Below are 19,012 nucleotides of genomic sequence, written 5' to 3'. Positions count from 1 at the left end.
GGCAGGCTGAATGACGATAGCCATGAGCCTCGGCAGGCCTGCCCTGCAAGCAGTGGGGGACACGCAACGCTACTCTATGTTATGCTATGCAGCGCTGCGCCATGCCGTCCTACCGGGCCTGAAATAAACACCACAGGAAGTGCAGACATAAACAGGTCTGGCTCTGCTCTCAGGAACAACAAGGAAGAAGGAGAAAGGAGACGTAGTCTCCTGAGACCGGGGAGTTTCCTTATTGCTGCCCTCTGGATTCTTCTGGACTGTTCTAGTGACTGAAGGGATCTTGTTTGATATATTCCAAAACAGAGCTCATCATGGACACACAGCTTCTTTTGATGTAAGCTCTGCAGGTGTGAAAATTAAATCTATTTACAGTACAATGGCACGGTGCAGAAGTTACAAGTATTTTTCCAATTACTTGTGATTAACCATCCCACTTCACATTACCACAGATCCCCACGAGACATTCTGAACAGGCACGCCAAGGTCATATAAACAAGACTAATGTCCCCGTTATGAGACAGAAAATGACATTATTGTTGAATTAAAAAAAGGTTATGACCCTAATCAGAGGGGTCACACACACCTCATGGTGACAAACGGGAGGCTATCTATCAGACAGCTCTGTGATGGGGTATGGATTTCTCTGGCTGCCCTGGTCAGTGCGGTCAGGCTTTTATGGCTGTGATAAGAGCCATTCCATAACCCCATCCTTACCCTGATGAGAGGATACAAGCAGCCATTTGTGACCTCTCACCTCTGACCTGACAAGATGTTCTACCCCTGGTCCTGTTTCATCGGCACGACCACCAGTCAATGTGATCGTGATGTTGGAGAATAACCCAGCGTGTGTGTGTTTCCCCAATGTAAGAATCAAAAGCAAAGCTCCATTCAAACCAAATGCCATTCTCAATCAGAAGTCAATAAGCCAGTTTCTATGTTTGGTTTATCTCTGATGACTCCATGGCAATGAGTCTACACACAGACTTCCTCATTACCACTGATGATCCATAATGAAGGTTTAAACTCCACAACTAGTGACAAAACACAGACTTCCCCACAAACTCCTCTTTGAAACGTCAAGCCCGGCCACAACACCACACCCTGTTAACCCACCCCCCCCCCAAAAAAACAGGCTGGGTTCTCCTCACCAAAAATAAACAAGTCGCTTGTGTGTTTCAGTCCCATCAGTCATAATCACAAGTATTTGTTAGTTTTGTAAAGGGGCTTGGGAATATGACTTTACAGGAGACAAAGAGAGCACGACTCGTCGTAAGCGCTAAGTGTGTACTGTGTGTTTCCATTCAGCTTCAGAACGAGAACAAAAATAAGTCCAGTAGAGTTTGTGTCCTAAATGGAACCCTATTCCCTATTGAGTGCACTACTTTTGACTAGGGCCTACGGTGCACAAATTTAGGGAATAGGCTGCTATTTGGGACGCCGAGTAGTCTGGTTTTTATAGCGATGCCTTAGAAAATGTACAAATATAAACAAAGCATCACTACTGTGTCTCTTTGATCAGTGGAGGAAACTGAATTACATCGTGGCGTACAGTCACTACGAGAAGTGTTAGACATAACACGCCATGCTCTCCTGTTAAGGGCTGACAGAGGAACAGAACTAATTCATTGTTGTTTCACATTTAAGAATGAAAAAGCCAGAATAAGAAACTGGGTCAGTAAGCCACAGAAACGTGCATTTATAGTAGATGATACTAGTAGATATGCCGTGACGTTGGTGGTTAACACTTTAAACCACGTGGCGATAAGACGGTTACACAGAAGCCGTTCAGAATAATGAAACATAAATCTTTGTGAAATGACAGAATATTCTAATTTGTATCCAAATGTTTCTGACTTGCAAACTTAAAAAAACATTCCTAATTGATAAGCTTTGTTTACGATGAGAGATCAAAGACATTGTGCAAACAAGATGTATTAACTTCAGAGTCAACAGTTGAATGCTCATTCCACCTATCACCAGTTGCTGAAGGATAAGGAAGTTGACTAGTTCATTTCCTAATCTGGTCGCCGTATCAAAAGGACTTGTGACAGCGAGTGTAGACAAAGTCTAATTGCGGATGTGACTTCCTCAACACTCAATAACCCCACATGAGAGTTCTCAGATGCTATCTGTGTTTAAGGAAAACATCTCTCAAAAAATGGCTTGCTTCCGTGTTTGTGTGATCACATTCACACCTAAAAAAGACTAATATTTATCTTGCAGAAAATCCTAGATGAAATAACAATCTGGGTTGAGGAGTGATTAGTATTTAATGGTGGTGATTGAGAATAGTGGAAATTACTAATAAGACACTCACATAGGTCATTTCTAGGATAAAACATTCAAGCAAACACTACTTTGAACTCACACAAAAACATGAATGCTAAACGGTGTTCTCACCATCCAACAATAAACCTGCCCTAATCCAGTGTAATAGCTGATGATATGGTTCACTGTCAGAGCTTCCAGAGTTGACCTGTTTAACAGATGGACACCTCTCCTCTAGTCAATGGGCAGATCAGCAGACATTGACTTTCTTCCCTGGAGCACTTGGCTTCTCCCGACCCCTGACCTTTAACCTCTAGGCTGAAAATAGAGAGCGGCAGGACTTGGGAGTTTAACCCCCCGCATGCGTGGAGCACGGCATCACTACGGCTACAAGATCAATACTCTCTGACCTGAGAGCTAGAGGACTACGACTCTTAATGACCCGCTGGTGAAAACAACCTGGAGATGTCTGTCTGTGGTGGACTTTCTCACTTCAGAAAGTGTAAATCGGTCTTGGATTACAAAGTGGGTTATAAACAAGGTGGTACGTACATATAACAAGGTAGGGTGGTTAAGAGCAAAAGTTGTATTGACGGCTATGTATCGATTTATTCTATGCTGTATGGTGTTGTATGTGGCTGTTTTGTACTGTAGGGAATACTGTTGTTTTCTTGTGTTTTGTCCATATTGTGTGTATTCCATTGGGGGCCACGATGGAAACAGGTTCATTTTGCTTTAACGTGTTATCCCCTGGGTTGTACCCAGTGCATCTTTTTTTCCAATAAAATGTAAATCAACCAATCAATCAATCACTAGACCAAACAAGTATTCACAGATGTCCACTGGTTGCGTTTCTAGCCCTTTCTGCTGACTTCTTAATGGATCAAGAGCGTAGCCATGTAGTATGAGCTGTTTAGGGACCAGGGGACGTGGGGGAAGGTGAAAGACGTGGAGGAGGAATGCTCTGAAACTCCGGGGCCGAATACTTTCCCTATCACTCTTCACAGCCGGAGCAAACACCCCGCCGCGTAGCCAAACACACACACAAGGTTCAAGATCAGTGCAATCAAAGTGTTATTTTTCCTCCCTCTCTCCTCCCCCTCACCAGCCCCCTAAACCCCAACCGTGTGCCACGGGGCGCAGCCCAGGGTCTGCAGCCTATAAGCACACGGCACACCAGTGTCCCCCTCTAGTCTCGTCAGAGAGAGGTAATATCAGGCTTAGACATTCTTTGAAATGTACTCTCCTGGCTCGGAGGAGTGAAAACAGAGTAACACCAAGTGGCACTTCATTCTTGCTGCACCCTGCTGATGTGAGCTATGCAGCCAGAGGGGGACCCTTCCTAACAGGAAGAGGGGCCTAGCGGCCAGGGGGACCTCCTAAAATTGAGTGGATTTTAATTTGGCACCAGGCTGTTTTACTGTGAGTCTGCTCAGGCTCGGGGGGGGTGCAAAACAGCGGGTGTAAATTGGGATTATTTATACGTGAACATAATCCTGTTTCAAATAAAGGATTTTTTTTACCTGACATGCAGAGTGGAGACTGACAGGAATATAGTGTTATCTTACCTTCCAGGTTCCAAACTCATAAGGGTTCGGAATGTACTTGTCTCGCTCTCATTCTCATATCAGTGTCTGTGCTTGTCAGCTTGTGTACATGGTGAAATGTAGTACTATGGTTCACCCTTTGAGAAAAGTGTGGAGGGAAAATGATTTCCTTCTTTGGAGAAAGAAAATTGTACTGCTTTACACAGCATTTACATTTCAGTCATTTAGCACACACTCTTATCCAGAGGAATTTACAGGAGCAATTAGGATTAAGAGCCTTGCTCATGACATCAGCAGATCTTTCACCTGGTCGGCTCTGGGATTTAAACCAACAACCTTTCGGTTACTGGCCCAACGCTCTTAACTGCTCAGTTACCTGCCGCTCTAGCAGTGACCTTTACGCTGACACAGTCTTGCACAAAAGCTTAAACATAACTTCATTTGTAAATGAGTACAGTAGTACATATGCCATCATGTTACCAATAATTGTACAGACCTGCCCACCCTCCTCCCAATGTACACCATTGTAGTTGACTCCCACACCTCTCTATGTACAGGATGGTAGTTGACTCCCCCACCTCTCTATGTACAGGATGGTAGTTGACTCCTCCCTCCCCCTCTCTATGTACAGGATGGTAGTTGACTCCTCCCCCATCTCTCTATGTACAGGATGGTAGTCGACTCCTCCACCTCAGATCCCCACCTCTCTATGTACAGGATGGTAGTTGACTCCCCACCTCTCAACTCCCCACCTCTCTATGAACAGGATGGTAGTTGACTCCTCTCTCCCACACCTCTCTATGTACAGGATGGTAGTTGACTCCCCCACCTCTCTATGTACAGGATGGTAGTTGACTCCCCCACCTCTCTAGGTACAGGATGGTAGTTGACTCCCCCACCTCTCTAGGTACAGAATGGTAGTTGACTCCCCCACCTCTCTATGAACAGGATGGTAGTTGACTCCTCCCTCCACCTCTCTATGTACAGGATGGTAGTTGACTCCTCCCTCCACCTCTCTATGTACAGGATGGTAGTTGACTCCTCCCTCCACCTCTCTATGTACAGGATGGTAGTTGACTCCTCCACCTCACTATGTACAGGATGGTAGTTGACTCCTCCCTCCACCTCTCTATGTACAGGATGGTAGTTGACTCCTCCCTCCACCTCTCTATGTACAGGATGGTAGTTGACTCCTCCCTCCACCTCTCCATGTACAGGATGGTAGTTGACTCCTCCCTCCACCTCTCTATGTACAGGATGGTAGTTGACTCCTCCCTCCACCTCACTATGTACAGGATGGTAGTTGACTCCTCCCTCCACCTCTCTATGTACAGGATGGTAGTTGACTCCTCCCTCCACCTCTCCATGTACAGGATGGTAGTTGACTCCTCCCTCCACCTCTCTACGTACAGGATGGTAGTTGACTCCCCCACCTCTCTACGTACAGGATGGTAGTTGACTCTTCCCTCCACCTCTCTATGTACAGGATGGTAGTTGACTCCTCCCTCCACCTCTCCATGTACAGGATGGTAGTTGACTCCTCCCCCATCTCTCTATGTACAGGATGGTAGTTGACTCCCACACCTCTATGTACAGGATGGTAGTTGACTCCTCCCTCCACACCTCTCTATGTACAGGATGGTAGTTGACGCCTCCCTCCACCTCTCTACGTACAGGATGGTAGTTGACTCCTCCCTCCACCTCTCTATGTACAGGATGGTAGTTGACTCCTCCCTCCACCTCTCTACGTACAGGATGGTAGTTGACGCCTCCCTCCACCTCTCTATGTACAGGATGGTAGTTGACTCCTCCCTCCACCTCTCTATGTACAGGATGGTAGTTGACTCCTCCCTCCACCTCTCTATGTACAGGATGGTAGTTGACTCCTCCCTCCACACCTCTCTATGTACAGGATGGTAGTTGACTCCTCCCTCCACCTCTCTATGTACAGGATGGTAGTTGACTCCTCCCTCCACCTCTCTATGTACAGGATGGTAGTTGACTCCTCCCTCACACCTCTCTATGTACAGGATGGTAGTTGACTCCTCCCTCCACCTCTCTATGTACAGGATGGTAGTTGACTCCTCCCTCCACCTCTCTATGTACAGGATGGTAGTTGACTCCTCCTCCACACCTCTCCATGTACAGGATGGTAGTTGACTCCTCCCTCCACCTCTCTATGTACAGGATGGTAGTTGACTCCTCCCTCCACCTCTCTATGTACAGGATGGTAGTCGACTCCTCCACACCTCTCTATGTACAGGATGGTAGTCGACTCCTCCCTCCACCTCTCTATGTACAGGATGGTAGTCGACTCCTCCCTCCACCTCTCTATGTACAGGATGGTAGTTGACTCCCACACCTCTCTATGTACAGGATGGTAGTTGACTCCTCCCTCCACACCTCTCTATGTACAGGATGGTAGTTGACTCCCACACCTCTCTATGTACAGGATGGTAGTTGACTCCTCCCTCCACCTCTCTATGTACAGGATGGTAGTTGACTCCCACACCTCTCTATGTACAGGATGGTAGTTGACTCCCACACCTCTCTATGTACAGGATGGTAGTTGACTCCCACACCTCTCTATGTACAGGATGGTAGTTGACTCCCACACCTCTCTATGTACAGGAGGGATGTAGTGATAAGTGCTGTAAGGTTGGATGTCCTGACAGACTGTTCAGACAATAACCAGTGATCTACAGGACACAGATACTGCTGCTGGCTGATTCATCTGACAGACGCCTCTCTGATAGTGGACTGTCCTGTATCCAATGAGATGATTTATCAGAGTGGAGAGTGGAGGAGAGAGGAGACTAGCTTAGCACACGTATGCACATAAACACACACACACTTAACTGAGTCAGCAGTATCTATTTATCAGTGTTGTGGATGGAAACCTTTTTAAGTGACGCACCTTTGAAGGCTGTAGATCCGACATGGTGACAGAGAGAAGCTAGGACACTGTTCGTTGTCATGGAGAGAGCCTGTCATGGCGAATTAAGGGCGTTGTCGGTGAGGAGAGAGGCCTTGCGGAGAGAGCGGTGAGCTCGGACTGACGGAGTCTCAGAGATGATAGTCACGTAATACCCAACAAGTCTCAGCTTTGAAGGATCCATCGCAAGCAATTACCTGAGAGGAACGGAATGTCTTGATACTCCGCTTGGGGAGCTGGACCAGAGCTAAACCGTCTCTCTTCCATCCCTCGTTTTAGTCCAAAGGATTTGACTAACAATGAGCGTGGATGCAATTCCTCATCAACCCAAAGTTAGATTGTCATCCCAATGAAAATAACATTTCTGGTCGACTTACTAAAAAGGCCACGGATGCCAGAAAACCAATGAGTTAATTGAAACAAACCGCAAAATGAAATGCCTTCCTTTATCAACAATCTTGTAAACAACAACTGGACCTACGGTACTGGATACTACATCTACACGGCTGTACCTCATCCTAGAGAGAGAAATGCTGGGCACCTACCACTGGGCACCTACCACTGGGCACCTACCACTGGGCACCTACCACTGGGCACCTACCACTGGGCACCTACCACTGGGCAGAGTACAAGCCATGTTTATGAAATCACACTACCACACCATTATTCCACAGTTTGTATATGCTGATCAATACAACCACAAGAGACCAAGCAATGAAGCAATAACGTCTCTGACATGAATGTCTCTGATCTCGGATCAAAATGGATCTTTAATTGGGTAAGTAGCGTTCTTTACAGACGGGGTCCTATCAAACTGTGGTTTAGTATCCCCTCCTCAATGCCAGGCTGAAGTGGCCCTGTGTTGTATGTCTCATACGAGGCGTGATTAAAAACTCCTCTGTGGCCCCTAGCCTCTTGACCTCTGAGCCCGGTCCCACTCCATCTCAACCCCTCAGGAAATTAATAAAACATTTCAGACACGATAGCTATCGCATCGCGCCATCTTGGATGAGAGGAATGAAGTGAGAGGAGGGGGAGAAGAGGAAAAATCTATCAAAATCATCTCAATCTCCTCCCATCGCAGACCAACGCTTGGGGCTCGCTCACTAGGGTCTACATTCTCAAGATGGCCGCCGATAGAAGCGCTTCCTGTGGGGTTCAAGAGCATTTCCTGTGCCGGAGGGCCCTGCGGCTGGGCTACATAACATCATCAATCACTCCCTGCCTTTCTTTCCCTCACTTTCCCAGTCAGAGAGAGAGAGGGGAAACAGAGGTGCACGCAAATCACAGGAAAAAATGTAATTATCGCCACAACACAAGTCTGGCTGGAAGATGGAATTTAGCCCAGGGAAGAAAAACAGATCTTGTTCTCTCTCTCTCTCTCTCCCTCTCTGAGCCCCGGTCTCTCTCTCTCTCTCCCTCTCTCTCTGAGCCCCGGTCCCTCTCTCTCTCTCTCTTTCTGAGCCCCGGTCCCTCTCTCCCGCTCTCTCTCTCTCTGAGCCCCGGTCCCTCTCTCTCTCTCTCCCTCTCTCTCTCTCTCCTCATCAAGGTAGATCATATCACCATAGTCCACAACACCCCCTCCCTCCCCCTTTCCTCCCGTCCACACAACACAATTACATTTGCTTCGGCTGTGAGAGAATTTGGTTGGATGATTTACTGAAGCAATCAACGCCATCTTGCACCGTTCCCTTTTCCCACAGAGAGAGAAAGTCATAATGCTTCAGAGAGACAGAGAGAGACAGAGAGAAAGAGAGACCAGTGGGACTGGGGGCCAGGGGCCCTCTTTCTCTCGGTCGGCAATCACCAGATTCTGCCTTTGATTATATTAGCATTAAACAACACCCTGACAGATATGACAAATAGGAGCATTAGAGCATGTCATTTATACTCCGCTCGCTTCCTCCCTCCCTCCAGGACCGCTAGGGTTCACTTCCCCTCCCCAACGTCCCCGCACCCCGCTAGCCCACATCCACACTGCCCCGGTGACACCAGAACGGATGTGTAATCTCTCTAGATTACCTCCCTTTTGGAGAACAAGTGAAGTGAATAATGGGAAGTAAATGGGATGGAGGGGAGGAAAAGGGGAGGAGAGGAAAAAGGCAGATGAAAGGTGGTGTTTCTTTTTAAAATAAAACAGATTAAAAAAAAGCGCAGTGCGGTCTGAGAGAGAGGTGTCATTAATCAACTGGGTTTTCTGTTTTGTTCTGGTGTTTTAAATAGTAAACCCCTCTTCTGCTAACAAACAAGGCCCAGCGGGGATACACTTATTATCCTGTATCTCTGGTGGTGAGTGTGTGTGTGTGTGTGTGTGTGTGTGTGTGTCTCTCTGCACTGTGGGGGTGTGAGTGCAGTTGGTTGGGTACTTGTCTGTATAGGAGCAGTGTATGTGTTCTTACAAGCCTATAAGGGAACAGTATGTTTGTGATTACGTACGAGTTGTGTCTCTCATCCATGTGTGTGTGTAACACACTGTGTGTGGGTGTGGGGGCGTTTGTATGTGTGTGGACGTGTGAGTGGGTGTTTGTGTATTTCTGTGTACTCCAATGCAGTGTGTGTGTGTGTGTGTGTGTGTGTGTGTGTGTGTGTGTGTGTGTGTGTGTGTGCTTACGTGTGTGTGTGTGCCTGCCTGCCTGCCTGAGCGTGTGTGCGGTGGTGTATCCATGAATGTAAATGTCCAGTCAGGACCAGCAGACCATGGCCTCTCCCTGATCCCTGCTCCACACCATTAGCTGTGTGATCTATCTCCAGTTTATTGACACCCAGCCCATTGATCTACTGATGCACCACACCTGCTATGATTCCTTCATCTGTATTCATGAATCCTCCATCAGCGCCACACTAAATAAACTGGGACACAGAACACAACCAATCAGAAGGGGAGGCTAGGCTGCTAACCGTAATCAATGCAAAGCAGCATTTTCCCCTCCTCATCAGGTTGGCCCCAGCCACAGAGGAACGCTGAGGGCCACCGGGGCCGACGCTAAGGGTCAAAGGTGGACGGACAGGTCGGGAACCCTTGACCTTAAGGCCAATATCGGCGGTCATTAAAGATGCCTTCTCTCTCGTTTGGAGAAAGGGAGCGAGAGATTGGGGTGACTGTGGAATGGCCTGAGGGGAGGTGAGGAGGAGAGATAGGAAGAGATGGTTCCTCCATCTCTCCATCCTGGAGTTACTGCACTCAAGGTGAGGACGATAGGGACGATAACTCAGATGGGGTGAAGAGGAGGAGGGAGAGAGAGGGAGGGAAGGAAAGAGAGAGGTGGAGGTAGAGAGAGAGACAAAGATGGAAGACTTGCCTGAGAACAGAGCAGCATGACCAGCTCTACCACCGAACTGCTGGACTTCATACACACCAGACCTGGAGAAAGAGAGAGAGAAAGAGAGAAAGAGAAAGAGAGAGAGAGAGAAAGACAAGGACAGAATGAAAGTTTAAACTAAAATACAAGTTCACTGCCATGACAACCATTTTGGCCGCCTTCTTCAGTAAAAATGTAGATGTGTGTAGTAGTGTGTGCACGCTCCAATGAACCCCCCCCCCCACACACACACAGTGACCAGAAGTACCTAATCTGGCGACATCTGCGTGGGGACAGAGTAGTATTGATGTGGCCTAATGAGTGGACATGATGTTACTGTAAACTAATACATATATGGCCTTGTATTACAGGCTGAGACGTGGTTCAGCATATGTCTCATTGATCCTATAGTGGTGGAAGGTCTTTGAGGGGAAGAGGGGGGCAGGGGGGTGGGGCCAGTGGAGTGGCCAGGGGTCATTTCATAGGCAGAGAGGAAAAGGGACAGTGACCTCTGCATTCTCAGTTACTCTGATCTGTGCACGCCCACGCACACACGCATGTATGGACACAAAATCCCCCCCACACTCCCAGACACACCCACCCACTACCCCCCACCCACAAATCCCTAACCCCCCCCTCATCCCCCCTGCAGCTATCAATCAACTTTCCATTTTGTTTGGTGGCAGTAGACATCCCAAACACTCCCATTAGTGGGCTGACCCCTGACCCAGGCCTCTAGGCCCCTCCCCTCCCTGTACCGCAGCTACAATCAGTTAGTTCAAACTGATCCACTCTATTGAGGCCTTTACCAGCCTTGATGTCATTACCAAAGGGCCTGTGTTAGTGCTGTTTAGATGAAGAAGCGTGTGAAATGGCCCGTAATTCTGCAGTGTGTATACTAGTGTGGCTGTCCGAGGGTGGGATGGTAGGTTTAGCGCTCAGATCATTGACAGTCAGGTCGGAAATCTAGAGAAACGTTTTATTGAGATAAGTGGTTCATATAAAAGACGAGTTTGATATCATTATAATCTAGTGTGTGTGTGTGTGTGTGTATATAAGGACTTTGTGACATCTGCTGATGTAAAACGGGCTTTATAAATGCATTTGATTTGTGTGGGGATCCATGTGGTCCATGTTCTCTGTAGACGGGTGCTTACTGGTGCCCTCGATGAGGAGCTCCTGTCCGTGACTACCCAGCAGGGTGCGAGAGAGGAAAGGGGCAAAGTCCACAAAGATCTCTCTCAGTAGGGGGGCAGCCTTCTCCAGAGCATGCTCCAGCCTCTCTGAGATACTGAGGGGAAGATTAGACACTCATATTCAAACACATGCACGTTCCACGTTTACATGAACACATCAACACCATGTATTACAGAATATTAAAATGCATAGAGGTGACTTTATAACTGAAATTAATCCACAAAGCAGCAGCTAAAACCACTACAGAATCCACAATATTGCCTTACATCACAACACAAATAGACAAATGGAGAAAAAAAATGAAGAATGAAGAATGTGTGTGTGAGAGAGATCTCTCGTGTTCAGGTGGTGTGTGTAGTGACGTATCACCTCATACTGGGGGCTGTGTCCCGGGTCATTGGGGACAGCGTGGGGACAGATGGCAGGTTGGCGCTGGCTGATCCTGGTGGAAACCAGAGAGCCTCATTATTAGTCTGGGAGCAAGACAGGACAGTAGACACACACGAACAGAAGAGCGTACACACACACACACACACACACACACACCTCCCTCATCCACCTCAATGCATTTCTACATAATGAAAGGGGTGGAGTATAAATGTGGTTTCTGGAGATAATCCAGTGGTTCATTATTAGCATCAGTATCATTATTAGCATCAGTATCATTATTAGCATCAGTATCATTATTGGCATCAGTATCATTATTGGCATCAGTATCATTATTGGCATCAGTATCATTATTGGCATCAGTATCATTATTGGCATCAGTATCATTATTGGCATCAGTATCATTATTGGCATCAGTATCATTATTAGCATCATTATTGGTATCAGTATCATTATTGGTATCAGTATCATTATTGGTATCAGTATCATTATTGGTATCAGTATCATTATCAGTATCATTATCGTTATAGGCATCATTATCGTTATATAGGCATCATTATCGTTATAGGCATCATTATCGTTATAGGCATCATTATCGTTATAGGCATCATGATCATTATAGGCATCATGATCATTATTGGTATCAGTATCATTATCAGTATCATTATCAGTATCAGTATCATTATCAGTATCATTATTCATATCAGTATCATTATTAGTATCAGTATCATTATTAGTATCAGTATGATTATTAGTATCAGTATAATTATTAGTATCAGTATCATTATTAGTATCAGTATCATTATTAGTATCAGTATAATTATTAGTATCAGTATCATTATTAGTATCATTACCAGTTTGGTAGCAGGATATGACAATACATTGGCCCTCCTCCACACCAATACATTACTGCACTGAAGGAACGAGTGGCTCAATAAATCTGGTGAGGGTTTCAGAGGGTTTCTAATGTTACAGAACGGGTGGATTTATGTGTGTGTGGGATACGTGTAGTGTAATTGTCTGGTGTTAGATAGTGGATGATGTAGAGTTTCCTCCGTACATCTTCCTTCCACTTGGGCATAGATCATTTTGTTCATGTATGACCTAATTAATGCTACATTCATCATGGAATATTCATGCAGATTTTTTTTTTTTTTACAAACCAGCATGGATATTAGCAGGGTTTTCCTTTTACACACCACTATGTATACAGGATTCGTTTGCCTTTTGAGCTAATATTGGACTGAACAATTTTTAAATGTTCCGGTAAATAGTGAAAATGATTTAACATAAAGTAAGCAAAAAAGTATACTTTTTTTAATTAACACATTTGCTTTCGGCGCATATTCATGAAATGATTTCCAGGTGCTTTACGACGCCGTCCTCGCGGCAGAGACACACGAGTCCATAACGTCTACAAAGCACAATGTTTGATTGATCTGCCCATAAATTCTATTTCACTGTCGCCCATAAATTCCATAATGCCCGGCTGAATACGTGGAGGCGATTCCTCTGGTGTTTGGTGGGCTTGTTTTCCCAGCCGTAAGGGACGGTCTCAGAGCAGGGATAACTCTTAGGGAATGACAGGCTGTGGTGTGGACTGGAATGTGTGTGTGTGGACACGGGGGCCCGTCTTTAAGCACCACTGTGTTGTGTGGCCTGCTGAGAGGCTCCCAGTGGACATGAAGTAGCTCCTTCAAACAGTGGAGGAGTAAATTAACTTATCTCCATTAATCCTCCCACTGGCCCCCCTTAAACCCACACGCTCTCTCGCTCTCTTCACCCCCTTTCACACACACTCCTCTCAAACCGCACACACACACTTACGCAAACATTTCCCGCCTAACACTATAGTAGGCTACATGCACAAGTGCCTAAAACACACACACACACACACACATAAAACATGCTCTATCCACACACAAGACATGAAAGGAAATGTCAATAGGCCTTCTGCCCAGTGTTTACCGACTGTCACCATGGACTAAAGGAGTCCTACTCCACTCAATAGACAAGACTTCTACTTGAGTTGAAAGAAATTTGAGCACTTTTATTAAGCTGAGCCTGGTGCATAGAAAACAATGTGGACTTGATCAAGTTTAGACATTCATCTATGATTCTATAACTTGTTATGCATAACTTATCATTCATATAGGCTGTATAATTCCTAGTTCTACAACACACAGAATATCACTCCTTCTTTACCTATTGTCAACATGACGTCACATTTAAGCCACACCTAAATAAATACCCCATTAAGACAGAATAAAAGTCAGTATTTGGGCTGCAGTCAGAGTACTGTACTATATAGCATCTGACAGTAATCCCTGATAACGCACTAATCCTGTAATAATGCTGCTCTGTCTGCCTGCTCTGCTGTGTTCCAGGCTAACTGGATTACACAGCGTGGAGGGAACACTCAGAAATACACACTGAAATACTATACTACATTTTAGTCATCTAGCAAACGTTCTTATCCAGAGTGACTTACAGGAGCAATGAGGGTTAAGTGCCTTGCTCAAGGGAACATCGGCAGATTTGTCACCTAGTTGGCTCGGTGATTACAAGCCCAACGCTATTAACCGCTAGGCTACCTGCCGCCTTATACTGAGGGACTGATCTATGGAACCTAACATAGAAGTACTGCTAAGGCTTAAGGAGGCAGATTAGTGACTGTGGTATCAACACAGGTTTTAGGAAGAGGATAAGACGACTCTTTTACTGTCAGATAAGCTGCAAAACGCATCATACTGTGACACTTTCTGTATTTTGAAGGTTCAATATCTTGAAAACTTCACTGCGGACAAGCAAAACATTTCAGGACTGTATCAACAGTGGACTAATGAAACAAATACCAAAAGATAGTTTTCTGACAGGTATTTTCCTTGGGCTTGGCTTGCTGGAATTCTTGGTGTTGTCACTGACTTATTGTTTGATGCAGCTCTGACGTGCTGTCTCCGTAGCATGGTAACCTTACTGCTGGGACACCTAACATACCTCCTAATGTCTGGGACTCACCGGCTGTAGTCTCAGCGGTGGTGCTCTGGGAGGCATCGCCCGTGGAAACCACGGCAACGTTGTTGACTGGTGTCCCGGCGGCCGCCACAGCAGCGGTGGCTGATGGGACAGGAGTGGAGGAGCCTGGGGACGGAGCCCCGCCCACCTTCTTGGGCGCCACCCGAACGCTTCTGTAAAAGATGAGTAAATATGAAAATGTGTGTTGAATACTATTAAAACACACATTATAAAATGCATTCCTTGAGACATCTGAATAACTAAGGAGATAAGAACAGAACTTTTGTCATTCTAGAATATAAACAATAGTCATGATGTCAGTTTAGTAGGCATACTGCATAGTGAGATGTGATTGTTAAGACACAGGCTGCAGCATGCGAAAACAACAGTACAGGATCCCATTTAGACAGTAGAGTCATTAGAGGCCTATTTCCCTGACACAGAATATTCAGTAATGGCTGCATCCATCTTGCCTGAAATCGATTGGCTCCCTGCAGCACTCACTCACTCAGTAAGTCAGTAAACATTGTGATTTATTAGCGGAAAGTGGGCCCATCCACCATTACAAATAATATTAAAGCTTCAATACATTGTTAGGGATGTGACCACGACAACATACGAAATGTGGAAAATCTGGATTCTGGCTCGGAGACAAATGGAGCACACATGACAGAAAAGTAGGAATTCCTGATAAATACATCTGATAAATCTGATATATTTTGCTGGTGGTCAGCTGGAAGGAATAGAACAATTCGGACACAGCCTTTGTAGTGTTTTACTCATCTGCTATTGTTTTAAACACATGGATAACAGACATGGTCATAGACCCACAGCAGAAGCCTGTAGTAAACTACTTTACTGTTAGGATACCTTAGGTTACACTAGGGGTGGGCAACATGCGGCCCGCGGACAGGATCCGGCCCGCAAGCCCATTCATTCTGTGTCCCGCTGGAGGTTTGGTTGGGGGGGGGTTTGGTTAAAAAGCACTCCAGGCCACTCTTGAACGTCTATAAATAGAGGTACGTAGAAGTTATAATGACCCTATATGTTTACACTGTATCCCTGTCCTCAAGGTCCCTACTGTATACTATGGGCCAGTGTTGGAGAAGTCCTGGCCTACCCCCATCCATAACACAGTGGTCTGGTGTAGGTTACAGATGACGTGGACGTCGATTAAGGCAAGCCCCCGCACCTCTCTGATTCAGAGGGGTTGGGTTAAATACAGAAGACACATTTCAGTTGAATACATTCAGTTGTACAACTGACTAGGTATCCACCTTTCCCTGACCAATGCTGTATCACTATATCTCTACAGTATGGGTCCTAGTGTACTACCATACATAACATATAGTGTTCTGGTGTACTACTTGAGTCATAGGTTACCAATACCAGTGTATCCCTCTCCCTAGGGGCCAGTGCTGTAGGAGACCTGGTGCTCTCCTATCAATAACATCCTTACAGGAAGAGAGCGGAAACAGCATCTGGATAAAGCTGTCAGTTTAAACTAGGCTTCCTGACAGGCCAGTGGCTCTATCAAAGTAGACCTGGGCCTTCTTATCAGTGCTGACACAGAGGGAGCATGACCTAATCACTACCTACTGGTCACACACACAGAGAGAGAGAGAGAGAGAGAGAGAGAGAGAGAGAGAGACAGAGAGAGAGACAGAGAGAGAGACGAGAGAGAGACAGAGACAGAGACAGAGAGAGAGAGAGAGAGAGAGAGAGAGAGAGAGAGAGAGAGAGAGAGAGAGAGAGACAACACACACACACACACAGAGAGAGAGAAACACACACACACACAGAAGAGAAACACACACAGAGAGGAGTATGTAGACTGGGCTTTAGTAGCTCTGCAGACAGAAAGCTGGCGTTGGTATCAAAGCAGGGCCTGGATGATTTAAGATGGCAGATGACACACATTAGGCTGAAGGTACTTTGGATGTTAAACACTGACTTGTTCTGACCCCGCTGTGATCTATGCTGCAGGATGATACAGTCTGGCTGCAGAAATACCAGCAACGGTTAGTCTACTGTCTTCACACACACTGTTTAGTACATACAGGTCATGTTTTAGCTACTTCTGTTGAATGCACTTGTAGGGTTACTGTACATAATGTATATTGTAAATTCCTTCCATACCATCATTGAACTGGAATCAACTTCTGCTGGCTATTTTCAAGCATATCACAGGTTTATTGCCAATATGGCCGCTCTATAATTGTGGTACTGTATAACCATCTGCAGTTCAACTGTTGAATCTGTGACATTAATATGACTTAAAAAGGGACAGTTCACCCAAATTACAAAATGACATATTGATTTCCTTACCCTGTAAGCATTCTATGGACAAGGTATGACAGCAATCCATACTTTGGTTAAGTTTCCTTGGCATTGTTTACACATGCTAACGCTTTAGCATTTGTGGCACAAATCCCATTTATGTCATGGGACCGATATTAGCATTTTTCGCGCATCATGTCCAAATAATTTATAAGTGACATTGTTGAGCTTCACAATCAATTTGAGATACTTTTGGATGATTTGGCACCAACAAAAAAAAATCAAACATCGGCCCAATGACTTGGATTTGTGCCACAACAGTGCGGATAAGGCTCGGAATGACACAATTTCATGCGTACAACATCTAAAAGACCTGCATCATTACACAGAGCTCTGCCATTTCTAAAAGGACGGATTTGTTTATGGAGCCTTTGCCAATGGTAATACGAGGCTCCAATAGTGCAGAATGAAAGAAGCGTATGGCGGGTACGGGGGGATAAGTTTCTCCAAACCAAGTGAAATCACACAAAAAACAGAGGACTCTTCTATAACATGCCCTTTACATAAAAAAATAGAGATTTCATTTGGTTGTAAAACGTAAACTTCTCCTTGGCACTTCATTAATGGCCCTACTTCTGAACAGTAAAGGACAGAAGAAATAAGAATTAATACGCTAGCTAATTAGCCTTGGCTCACAGTTAAAAACCCACCGCTGCCCCTTCCCAGTGGTTGGTAACAACTATCCTATTCTGCTTTACGCTTAACCTATTTGTAGATGGAACAATCAAATGGGATGACTCCAGGACCCTAGCTTGCTAAGCAGTAACTTGATCCACAGGCGCTCACTCTCTCACTCTCAGCCTGTAAGCACATTCCTCCATTCAACTCTTAGGAATAGCACAGCTTAATGAAATTGCTTGTGTTTACAAGGCGGCGAGCCCGGTTATTGGTTAAAACCTCTAAATTATTCAGGCCCTGCCAACCCGAAACCCAGAGAGCCCAGAGCTTTGCTTCTCCCAGCTCCTCTCCTGGTCGTGGGCTTAACAGTAACAGCCAAGCACCTGCTCTGACGGCTGATTCATCGGCAGGGGCGTGGGGCTCAACGATAAGTGTGGCTAATAACCTAACTGAATAATTTAAAGGCCTGAGTTGCTGGGGAACAGATGGAGAACCTAACACCGAACCCCAACCCTGTACCGCTACACACACACACACACACACCTTCCCAAGGGCTTGACATAGCCTGGCTTCTCTTACTCATAACCAGTGCAGAGAACCAGACCTTGGTCTCTCCTGTCTCTCTCCCGCCCCTGTCGACACCTCTCTCTCCCTGGGTGCTTCACGTCAGCACCACCCCTGATACTAGTGACTACCATCCAATCTAGTCAGTATCTGACCAGCCGAGTTTACTGGATAGGGCTTTCCCTTCTGGTATGACTTAGAGTAGACATATCTGGCACTGCCCTTTCTGATGGCTATAGTGCAGAGTATGTGAGATACGTAATCATCCAATGGCTTTTTCAAGTTTTATGTGTGCTTGTTTTTTTTAAATGGTCAAATGAATAAACTAAACTAAAACGACACATCATGCAATACTAGCGACACATGTTCACGTATCGTGTTTTCAAACATGGTTCAAACTGCAAAAGAACAACAGGCCATTAGTCAGATTCCACATGGGAATTGTTAAGTGGGATGAACTATATTTTTAATTCCCAGTGGACGTTGAGCGTCAGATTCCCACCACAGACAAGCTTAACAGGACACATTGAAGTACATATCCAGATGAATGCTAACTGCATGTCTCATACTGTTGCCCCCCCCCCAGAGAGGCGGCCCCCCTACCCCCCATTCTCCTCTTTATCCTTATGGCTTATTCATGTAAGGGGATGGGGGTGGGGCCCCAGCGGCTGTCTGTCTGTCTGTCTGTGTCCCATGCAGTCTGGCTTTGATCTTCCCCACTCTCCCTCTCATTTCATGCGGCCCTGTGCATGTGAACATGTGAATCTTGCCTCCTGTGTCCTTTATACCCCCCTAACAACAACCCCTTCCCAACCTCCAACGCTCTACCCGTGACTTTCAGT

General features: G+C 45.8%; 1 protein-coding gene across 5 annotated transcripts in view; it reads right to left on the bottom strand.

Moving 5' to 3' along the window:
* LOC106610178 (lipopolysaccharide-responsive and beige-like anchor protein) overlaps positions 1–19,012 on the bottom strand; it is a 308,280-nt gene that overhangs the window by 177,585 nt on the left and 111,683 nt on the right. For all 5 annotated transcript variants that reach the window (XM_045722739.1, XM_045722741.1, XM_045722742.1 and 2 more), the window contains exons 31-34: positions 14,652–14,821; positions 11,616–11,688; positions 11,207–11,340; positions 10,050–10,111 (exon numbers count right to left, since the gene is read on the bottom strand). In XM_045722739.1, the coding sequence (XP_045578695.1) occupies positions 10,050–10,111; positions 11,207–11,340; positions 11,616–11,688; positions 14,652–14,821 (439 nt within the window). The remainder of the gene's footprint in view (positions 1–10,049; positions 10,112–11,206; positions 11,341–11,615; positions 11,689–14,651; positions 14,822–19,012) is intronic.

Source organism: Salmo salar, chromosome ssa08 (assembly GCF_905237065.1).
Source record: "Salmo salar chromosome ssa08, Ssal_v3.1, whole genome shotgun sequence".
Classification (NCBI taxonomy): Eukaryota; Metazoa; Chordata; class Actinopteri; order Salmoniformes; family Salmonidae; genus Salmo; species Salmo salar.
Note: the sequence above shows the minus strand (reverse complement) of the source record. Positions and strands in the feature narration are given on the sequence as shown.